The following is an 11074-nucleotide window of genomic DNA, read 5'->3' as shown; positions in this document are numbered from 1 at the left end:
TAAAAATCATTAATTTTGTGAGGATGTTATTAAAGATTATAAAAGCATTCTATGTTTTTGGCCTTTGACATATTGGAAAATTTTGTTTGTGGGAGAAACCGATACATTTCTTTTTGAATTAATTAAATAGAAAAAGTCGATGAAAAAATCCATCAAGTGGACAAAGTGAGTTATAAAAGAGTTGTTCAGTGGTTAAATATTTATGTCCTTAATAAAGTTAATAAAGTAACAAAATGTTTGTTTTTCTGTCTGTCTGTTTGTCTGTGTGTACCAAATGATCTCGCTAACCGCTGAACCGTTTGGGTTCTCCTTAACAGGGTAGCTTCTCATAGGTCCCAGGAAGGTTTATAACTATTTTATATATAAATAATAGAAATCTCGAAATCGTTAGAATTATTAAGATTTAAATATGGATTTATTTGCATGACTGATAGACCGACCGACTAAGTAAGTTATTTACTGAATGCTCTTTGGTAAGGGGTATCTTCACAAAAAAAAATCAGCAGTGTATCTTAAATATCAACCGAGAAAATCACATTTCCCCGAAATAAAGAACATAAAGACAAACATTATTACAATGCTAAAATTTATACATATTGCAATAATCTTTGACTTATTTGACAGTTCTTAAATTTGACAATCTAACCGAATTTTTAATTTTATGGTATAAAAATCCTCGAAACTAATAATTAAGTATGTATCTTTCCCTTTATCCTGGCAAATATGACATAATATACGGTTATGATCGAGGAAGAAAAATAGCTTAATAAGTCATTACCCATTTTGATAACATTTTATTTTCTACATAAATGTTTCTAGCTCATACTTTATTTGTTGTTAAAATATCAGTAATGTTAAATAAACCAGTGGATTTATTATTACTTAGATCTTACACCAGATTATCATGTTTTTTGATAAAGTGAACATTGTAGCGGTCTAAAATAACGATCTTCCATAATACCCACCCTACTGGATTAACGAACTGGCCAATTAAGGAAAGGGGGAATAGCAAAGTAAATTAGACGTCAATATTTCCCCTGTCATAATACCCACGAGTATTCTACATAAATAAACCCAAGCCTTATTGATCACTATCTAAATTAAATATGCTTGGTTTTTTATAAGGACATATTAAGAAATGTTTTTAATAAAGAAAAAGAATGGTAGAAGGTGGTTTAAGTTTCATATTTTAATTATGAGCAGACACTCCTTAAAAATTAAATCAGCCATCTTAATTAGAACTTGTGGCGAAAATAATTTTGTCAAAAACGGATGCTTTCTCACGTACCTGGTTAAGCACTGTTATTGTAAAAAAAATTATTTTTATTTTTTTTTACTTTTTGTAGGTCAGGTTAGGGTATAATGTATAACGGACATCCCAACAAACCACCCCCCCCCCCCTATTATTTTCAATTTCCAAAAAAATGGGGGTATGTTTTTAGCACACAACAATTACTTTATATAAAAGCAACGCCCCGCTCATCTACAATAGTTACAATTAGGACTTCAAGACAAATGTTGAACAATCAAAAGGTTGGCTTTCTGTCTATTTTATTTGAGACTTTCTCTAAAGGTCTGGCTCTAAATTGTTATCAACCATCCACTGAGATATTAATCATGTTCTGGCTTTATATTCAAGAAATAAAATTTAATTGCTAAATTGATTTTATTTGGCCCAACCCTAAAGATGCTTTAAATCAAGCAAAGACTATTAGAAATTTCCAAATTTGATTTAAAGGTTTAGAAATCAAGCAACCTTGTTTAAAAGCAAAAGTTAGAAGAACAAGAAAAAAAGTAATAAATTTAAATCTAAGTGAATAATAGTGAATTTTAAACATTTAGCAGTGAATTATAAAATTGACGATTTAAAATTAATTAAAATGCAGGTATTCTCTAATCAAATATATGTAATTTCAAACCTTTTGATAAATTTCCTTGATAAATTGTTAAAGAGAAAATACCTTACGGCTTCATTAAGTATTGCATTACAGCGCACACACAAAACTGCAAATTTTATTTACTGTTAGGGTTTTTTTCTTTTAATGGGGACCATCCATCAATGAAAAAAAATACAACCCATGCTATGTAACATATTTTAATGGGGGAGTTTTGCTTCTCTTGGGGCTTAGCTAAACTAAGATATTAATTGGAATTAAATCAGACAATTCTAAAATCAACTTGAGTTGATATTAAACGAAATATAATCGTTTAAAATTTTCCTAAACATTAAGTTCAAAATATTATTTTATTATAGATTGTCTTTATTTTATTGTTGCTGCCCTATTTTAGGTAAGGATATCACATAAATCATAAAAAGATTTATTTTTATGAAAAATTAGTTGTTTTGTAAGAACAATAATGAAGCGACTAAATATCATTAACTAAGAAAATAAATCATATTTCTAATTTTTTTCTCTGTGCAAATAATAAAATACTTTAAATACCGCGAAGTTTTTCCTCAATTAGGCCATTTGGATATATAAGATTATATTATGAACAATGTAATCTAAAATAAATATTATATAATAAATTAAGCTTTTTAATTGAATTATTGAACAGATTGAGTTAGTTATCTATTTTTGAGAGGCTTTACATGGGTTCCGGGATTGTTTTAAGCATATCTACTTACTCCTACTCTAACCCTTTTAATACAGAACATCGTGTTGATAGGGGCGCAGCAACTAGTATTACAAAAAGCACTATGTGTAACTTATGAACTTTTGATGTTTATAACTCATACTTTTCGTTAAGATTTTCTCCAGCTTTCGAAACATAGTCTTTTTCACTCCACAGCTGATGGCCTTCCTTCGGAACCCGTAGTCAAAGTTGTAGAAGCCCATGAGTATTTTTTTTCATTAATGGGCAGCCTAGCAGCCATTTTCTACATGCTGCAAATGCCATTTTAAGTCCTTGACTATATGATACATCAACCAAGTCATCCCCTTGAGAAATAGTTAATTGATGATACAGCTGGTCTTATAGTTAAGAACTAACAAGCTTCTCTTTTGCCAAGAGAAAAAAATTACCACCAAATCTATAGTATACATTTTGTTGAAAAAGAAATATTTCCAGTGCTTTAGAACTTTATAAAAAAAAAAACTTTGTTTTAATCAACTACAATTTTAGGGTGTTGTCTGATTTTGAAGTTACATTTTCATCTTGTCTATTCATACACTCTTATTTTCAACAAGAATGACAACCTTATAAAAAAGAGCAACAAAGTTTGGTAGAATATTCAGATTAGTGTTTTTGTTAGTTGGATTATATCAAAAACAAGGATGACAATATCTATAAAAAAGCAAACCACAAAAAATAATTAATGAACATACAGACAAAGTGAGTTATAGATCAGATGTTCAGTGGTCATAGAACAAGGAGAGATGATGAGCGGTAAATCATTAAAAAAATATTATTTATGTTTTTTGAAGCATGAACTACAGACCGCCTATCTATCTAAAATAACAGACGAGAAAATCACATTTCATAATAGGGTCCTAGTACAAAAGCAGGAGTCCCAAACGTAGGAGTGGACAAATGCAGGAGTGGACCCTTAACCTAACCTAACCTATTTTAAACCATGTTTTAGGTTTTTTAAATGCCTAACCCCTGCGGGGGGCTTAATTGTATATTCATATCTTAACCTAACCTAACCTGTATAGAAATACTTACTTGAATTAATGTTTTAACACTCCTGCGTTTTCCACTCCGACGTTTGGCACTCCTGCGGTTGTCGTGAAACCCATAATAGCAATTTTAAGACTGTTGTTCAAAAGATTTAAGCCACATAGAACTGTAGAAAAAAAATAGAACAACTAACCACACTTTAATTTTGTAGAGTAGCTTTGCAATATAATTCTCACGTGATCTATGCTAAATTGTTTTGTAAAAATATATTTTTACTTGGAGAAGATTGGTCGATAATTTCCAGGGAGCTAAAGCGATAAGACAATGACCAATAAATTAACGTACATTTCCAATTATGGTACACAAAATTTCCCCTTCTGTAGATTAAAACTAGTGGTTGAAACGAAATCAACGAAATTAACCAACCAATCCAAAATTAACTACAAATGTTAAGCCAACGAATAAGAAGATTATAAAACTTTGGCGACTAGTGTAATAAACAGCCCATTGTCCCTCTCTCTCTGATAATTTCGGGGGATGGGAGTTATAAGGAGTTGTACCACTTCAAACCATTTTCTCAGTTTTGATTCTTGACAAATAACATAAAGTAATTCAGGCAAGAAAGTACATTTTATTAATTATCTAATGGTTCTATCGTTTTCAAACTTTAAATTTTTAGTTTGAAGTTAATGGATGTAGAATATACGTGGATATTATGACTAGAGAAATATTTTCACAAATTTACCTTGCAATTTCATTTATTGGTCAGTTCGTTTATCTAGTAAGAGGGGAGCTACATGGTTCACTTTATTAGAGAAGATAAAAATCTGGTGTAAGATCCAAGTAATGATAAATAAGAATGAAGATTCTATTTTTAAACTAAAAAATGAAGAATCTATGACGTAATAACCTTTATTGAAAATTATTTGAACTATTTAAATGATTACCTACCAAGTTTTTTGTTTGTTATTTTCCATGTAAAAAGATAAGACAACTTATATTCCTTTAGTTGTGTACTTAGTTGAGTCATAAAAAGAAAACTATAAAAACAAGGTCAATTAGTTCCATCAGGAATTATATAAGAAATCTTATTTTGGATAAATTGACCTCAAACAAAATCAGACACTAAATTAGCTATAAATGTTTTTAGCACTTCAAGAAGCTCTAAAGCCATTTATAAAAGGCCTTAACCCTTAATGTGGTGTTCTAACTCCTAGAAAATAAAATATTCTTGAAATCATTCTTGTGGGTTTTTACCAAATGGTGTAAAATATTCATCAATTATCAAAAACCTTTAACTATAACCATAAACACAGCATTTTCATCCAAAGTGGCTAGTCGAGCACGGAAGTTTCTACTTGCCCTCTTATTTTGATAAAATAGATGAAAAATAAGAATGGGGCTATTTTTCTGTGTCTTCGTGTTGGACTTCAGGTCCGGTTTGGTTAGGTTATATTTGGTACAGGGTAGTCATCCTTTCAGGGATTATGGTTTTAAAAATTAACTTATTTGTAATTTTTCTAGGCGGGAAAAGGTAGTTTTTTTCTGTTTGTCCATTCTACACTTAGTCAACCATATATATTTTTACCCATACATGATCGGTCAAATTTGTGAAGTAAAATGATATAAAATTTTGATGATTATAATAATTTTATCAGAGAGTTACCTCCCAAACCCTTTTTTTCTCGTTTGTATGTATTTCTATTTTTTATTATGTTTTTTCAGCTTACATTGGTACATAAAAAAGAATAAAAAAATACTGAAATAATCAATAACAAGCCAATTTAATTACTTTTAAAAAACTGAGCTTCATAAAATAGCTAAGCTACAAAACAAAACATTGTTCATGGCAAATGAAAGATAAATTGTCCCCAACGTTTTGAACCTTACGAGGAAGGGAGTGGTTTATGAAACTTGGTAGACCAATATGTGTTATAGTGCAATGTCCTATACCTCCATGATCATTACAGTTTGATAGATCAACAGACCAACTGTATTTTATAAAGTATCTTTGCCACAAATGCAATTCCTGTTCTAAAATTAACAAAGAAATCCTCTTTTTTGTTTAATTTGTTTGCTTTTAGCTAATATGCTTTAGTGTAGTTAGTTAGACATGACTTACATATTACATCCTTATCTATGAAGCAAGAATGACAAAATTCGTAACAAAAAATGGCAATTTTCATTCTAGATTGACAACATAGATGTAATTTTGTGTTGTTATTTTGTCAACCTAAGTTTGGAATTATATTTGCGATATATTGATATTATGATAGCTATGACCACTTCTAAAAAGCAATTCAATCGATGTAAATATTTTAACTTGTTTTAATAGCATGTCTTGTCGATATTGTCGATAACTTTTTGTCAAAGCCATTAAGATTAACTATCGAATGCCAACATTTTAAAACAGTTATAAGCAAAAATTAGGACGTACAATATAGCTAATTATAAAGTGGTTTTGCTACTAGAAAGATAAGGAACGTTTGCTGTATTCCACTTTTTTATCAGTTGTATTTTTTTCTGCAGTCTTTTTGCAAGCACGAAAACGAATTATTAAGTAATTCTAATGATAGAATTTGTTATTTTAATATCATATGATTAAGAAAAATATTTTAAACGTGAAAAACTATTTTTTATGTGGTGTACTTTATAACTATAAGTGTTCATAAGTTTTGAGGTTTAGAAGCATATGTTAAACATTTTTTTTTTGGCATAACTCATAAAGCCCTAATTATTAAAAAAACAAATTTAAAAACTAAAACAAATGATAAATAAATCTTACCTTAAATTTTGTATGTAAATTTCTGCCTTTGTTAGCAGGTAAAAGTTGTGAGGAAAATAAATAAATTTAACAGATACTGTACTCTTACTCCATGAAAAACAAGAATTAAAACATCCTTAAAAGCGAAGCTCTGGAGTTGTAGGGCAAACGCCATTTAGGAGGGAGTATTTACCCCTCCCCAAACAATTTTTTGGGGGAAAATACCCCCCCGAAAATAAAAAATCTCTAATAAAAAAATTTTTTTTGCGTTTTGCACGCATATTTAATACTAAATATTTTATAACATTTAAATTTACCCCTGCCAACAGATTTCAGGGGGGGTAATTACCCCCCCCCCCCAAAAAAAAAAAGCTTGGACGTCGCAAACGTACATTAACACTTGTTTAGTGCACACAAAATTGTATGTAACTTTGTTGCAAAACTGTCTAAACTGTTTAAGCACATACTTACCTTTTAGGACTTTAATATAGAGAAGCATCGATAATAACATTTTACTTTGTTGTCCTAGGAATCGGACGGGCAGTAATTCATAGAAAACCTTTGCTTTCAATAGTTCATATACTTTTTGACTTTATCTTTAGAATAAATAATGGAAGGCTCCGGCTATCACGGAGGCGAGGGAGGTGAAGGTTTCCATGGTGGTGATGGAGGTAAGTTTTATCACGGAGGTCAGGGAGGTGAAGGTTTCTATGGTGGCAACGGAGGTAAGGATTATTATGGAGTTGAATGGGGTGAAGGTTTCCATGGCGGCGATGGAGGTAAGAGTTATTACGGAGGCGAGGGAAGTGAAGGTTTCCATGGTGGCGACGGAGGTAAGGGTTATAACAGAGGCGAGGGAGGTGAAGGTTTCTATGGTGGCAACGGAGGTAAGGGTTATTATGGAGGTGAATGGGGTGAAGGTTTCCATGGTGGCGAAGGAGGTAAGAGTTATTAGGGAGGTGAAGGTTTCCATGGTGGTGATGGAGGTAAGGGTTATTACGGAGTTCAGGGAGGTGAAGGTTTCCATGGTGGCAACGGAGGTAAGTTTTATCACGGAGGTCAGGGAGGTGAAGGTTTCCATGGTGGCAACGGATGTAAGGGTTATTATGGAGTTGAGAGGGGTGAAGGTTTCCTTGGTGGCGACTGAGGTATAGGTTATTACGGAGGTCAGTGTTATAAAACTGAGGGGCTACCTAGAAGCCATTTAACAAATGTTTACATTGAAGAGCTTGCATGAAAAAAAACGTAAAAAACATCAAAAAAGGAAAAAAAAATGATTGATATCTACGTAAATCTTTACTGTAAATGAGAACCATATAGGTTCACCAGTTAATGAGATACTTCGGTTCACACAGACAGACAAACATCATGTTACTTTATATAAGGATTTAATACTTGTTTAACCAATTTTTTGACTTGTGGATATAATTGTCTTTGTTTATATCAGGTGAAGGATTCCATGGAGGTAGAGGTGGAGATGGAGGGGAAGGGGAAGGGTTCCATGGAGGTGGAAATGGAGGCGAGGGATTCCATGGAGGCGCGGGTGGAGGTAATATTTATAAACTTTAAATGATTCTTCCCATAAAATTTTATTTCCTTGTTCTATTATTTGAAAGGATTGATCAGGATTGGTTTAATTACATATTTAAAATTTTCTTCTAATTATTTTAAACTACCAAAGTAATACTTTTGGTTTTCTAATATATAAAGAATTAATACCTGTTTTTTGCAAACATAAATCTATCTTGTTTTTTGATAACACACAAATATATCATCTTTGCGATCATCGAGTTTGTGTCTTTGAAAACTTGTTATTGCTACGCTGCTTATGGATATAATTATGATTATTGTTTCTAGAAGGATATCACCAAGAAGGATTCAATGATGGACGAGATGGAACGGATGGAGGATCAGGTTAATGATATTGAATGATCAGTACAGACAGACAGACCGACGAAAACGACTTGCAGAAAAGCTTTGTGTCTATCTGTTTATCGATTATTAATTAATGAATTTCATGTATGATTATTGATCAATATCATCCTATAATATAAAATACAATAGAGTGATCAACACAGTTTAATTAAACATGTTATTTTTATTTGATAAGTCCAATACACAGTGTTTCATGTCAAGAACAATCTTCAGTTAGATAAATAAAAATACATGATGCTTTAATGAGCATAAATTCTGTAAGTTTTTGGGTCTGAAGCTAAAGATCTCAAAAAATGCTGGCAAACTTTTCATGGAAGCCTTAAAAATGTCTTGGGGTGGTTTTGGGCTATCTTCTGACCTCCTCCGACCTCCCCAAGAGACTGGAGGGTAAGCAACAAGTACTAAAAAAGTAGAATATTATTATATAAACAGATTAATAATATTTCATCAGTCATCTTTAATTAAAACAAAATTTCCAATTCATGATTTTTCTATTCATGTTTTTATAATCTTTTAATTTTAGATGGTTTCTGGCTTCATGTGTTTTTAAAAGAATAAAATTCGTACGAAAAAAAGCCTAATAAAACCAAAAAATATCATAGATCAAATTTATCCTATTATATAAAGTAGTAAGCGTTTTTTGTCTTTCCCGAAGGATCTCTCTAACCGCTTAACTGATATTGTTCTTCTTTACAGTGAAGCTTCCTATAGGTCCTGGGAAGGTTTTAAACTTTTTTGGGGGAGGGTGTCTTTACCCCCCTCCCTCAAAAAAATATTTTTTTTACTCTTTTGAAACTCAAATTTAAAAAGGGAGGAGGTCAATTTTCCCATTCTACCTTAAGTGCCCCTAGAGGCTTCTAGGGGGCGTAGCCGCTAGTAAAAGTATAAAACACTACCACCAACCGATTCACATTTTGTAATATTATTTTGACTTAGTGACAGTCATTTAAAATTCTCAAAATAAAATTAATACTAAAACAAGGATGAAAACATACATAAGTAGCGAAGCTCAAAAATTATGAATAAATATCGGGAAAAAATTTACTAACGAAAACTTTAAAATCACGAAAAATTAAAAATCTAGGAATCGATATAGCACCACAATTAATAGACAAATATTAATGAAATTTTATGGAAATATGTAGAATATGAGCATATTCAATCCCTGTTGATTTCAGTCGTCAATCCTGAATAGGAATAGAGAAAACCACGAAAACCTAAAAATCTAGGAATCGATCTAGCACTCCAATTAATGGACAAATCTTAATGAAACGTAGTCAAAATATATAGAATGTAAAATCAAAAGCAGTAATCAAACTTTTCTACCAATGATTATAATCTACAAAAGGGTAATAGTGTTTATCATAATTGGGAGTGTACGCCAATTTATCATTTATTGACTTAGGTTTAGATAGATTGGGTAATGGACAGCCCCGCAGTGTTAGGAACCTTGACAGGGGTCAGGCCTAGCTATTATGTCGCCTTCCTTATTCTCTATAAGTGCTTGATAAAGGCTTAAAGGAAAGCACCTTGTTTAATAAAATCACTCATATTATATTCTTGTATTAGGTTTTCATGGAGGAAATGGGGGAGAAGGTTTCCATGGGGGTGCTGCTGGAAATGGAGGTTAGTATCAGCTATTATTTCAATGTTTCCATATCAGTAACCAGTGCTGAGCTTTATCTTTTGTCACACACACACACACCATGTTACTTTTATATAAGGGTATTGATTTCGTTTGTCCTCAAAATCGAAGTGAAAAGGAGAAGTGGAAAAAAACCCTAAAAAAGAGAAGGATAATCAATCACTTTTATGATGTAACATGTCCGATTTTTTGAGACACTGCGTAAAGCTTCAAAATACTATGATTAAAAGCTAAGCGTTTTTATAATTAAGGTCAGTCAATATGTCCGTATGTCCGTACAATAAGCTCTTTTCGTAAATTTAAACATGTTAGAATTGTACTATTAAATTCAAACTTTGTATGATGATTCCTGTAGCAGTTATGTAGAAAGCTAAGCAACTCTATAATCGTTACCAGAGTGTCCGTAGTACATTTTAAACATTTTTAACTTTTTTAACAACAAATTTTTACGTGATGAAATTATCCGATTGGTCTGATTTTTGGAATACTGATTCCTGGGACAACAAAGTACATTGTTATAAGCGAGACATCTCTATAATCAAGTCCTAAAAATGTAAGTATGTCCTTAAACAATATCCTGTATTTAAGCAGTTTTTCAACAGATTTACTTACAATTTTGTTTCGTTCGACTTTTATACATTTATATTCTGATTATTCTTTTATGACACTCTACAAGTGTTGATATTCGTTTTTATGGATTTTGTCATCCTTATTATTTTTTTTATCATTTTAGGTGAAGGATTTCACGGTGGAGAGGGCGGCGAAGGTTTTCATGGCGGAAACTATTCAGATGGTCGCGGCGGTGGTGGCGGTGAAGGATTCCACGGCGGGGAGGGCGGTGAGGGCTTTCATGGGGGCGAGGGAGGCGGTGATGGCAGAGGCGGTTTTCATGGAGGTGAAGGGGGCGAAGGGTTTCATGGTGGTGAGGGGGGTGAGGGGTTTCACGGGAGTAGGGGATGAAATTAAAAGATGTCTATTGATGGTTTTGTAATTGTTGATATTTTCTCTAGAAATGTAAATTGTAATTATAAATTATAAATAAATTTAAGTAAAGTTTCTTTTTACAATTGATTTTCTAAAAAAAAATGTAACTTCATTTTAAACCT

At 31.9% G+C, this 11074-nt stretch overlaps 1 protein-coding gene across 8 annotated transcripts; it reads left to right on the top strand.

The window, feature by feature from the left end:
• The first annotated feature begins 6942 nt into the window (after positions 1-6942).
• Positions 6943-11024, top strand: LOC145324094 (uncharacterized). 8 transcript variants are annotated; one of them, XM_080166726.1, is made up of 7 exons: positions 6989-7038; positions 7309-7329; positions 7836-7859; positions 7896-7937; positions 8246-8302; positions 9893-9949; positions 10702-11024. In XM_080166726.1, the coding sequence occupies exons 1-7, from the start codon at positions 6999-7001 to the stop codon at positions 10926-10928; spliced, it is 468 nt and encodes a 155-aa protein (XP_080022852.1). In that variant the 5' UTR covers positions 6989-6998; the 3' UTR covers positions 10929-11024. The 8 variants fall into 8 exon arrangements, with proteins under 8 accessions (XP_080022850.1, XP_080022845.1, XP_080022852.1 ...); XM_080166725.1 differs by lacking the exon at positions 7309-7329 and adding an exon at positions 7201-7221; XM_080166724.1 differs by lacking the exon at positions 7309-7329 and having other exon boundaries at positions 6943-7059.
• Positions 11025-11074: the final 50 nt, after the last annotated feature.

The sequence above is a fragment of the Acartia tonsa genome, chromosome 7 (assembly GCF_053477335.1).
Source record: "Acartia tonsa isolate MP-2025a chromosome 7, ASM5347733v1, whole genome shotgun sequence".
NCBI classification, from domain to species: Eukaryota; Metazoa; Arthropoda; class Copepoda; order Calanoida; family Acartiidae; genus Acartia; species Acartia tonsa.
The sequence above is the reverse complement of the archived record's forward strand: the minus strand, read 5'-3'. Positions and strand labels throughout refer to the sequence as shown.

Excerpts from the sequence above, each read along its gene's own strand:
- LOC145324094 (XM_080166719.1), top strand. The coding sequence starts at position 6,999 with ATGGAAGGCTCCGGCTATCACGGAGGCGAGGGAGGTGAAGGTTTCCAT. Across the intron at positions 7,060-7,835 it reads TTTCCATGGTGGTGATGGAG|GTGAAGGATTCCATGGAGGT; the intron begins GTAAGTTTTATC and ends TGTTTATATCAG. Across the intron at positions 8,303-9,892 it reads TGGAACGGATGGAGGATCAG|GTTTTCATGGAGGAAATGGG; the intron begins GTTAATGATATT and ends TTCTTGTATTAG.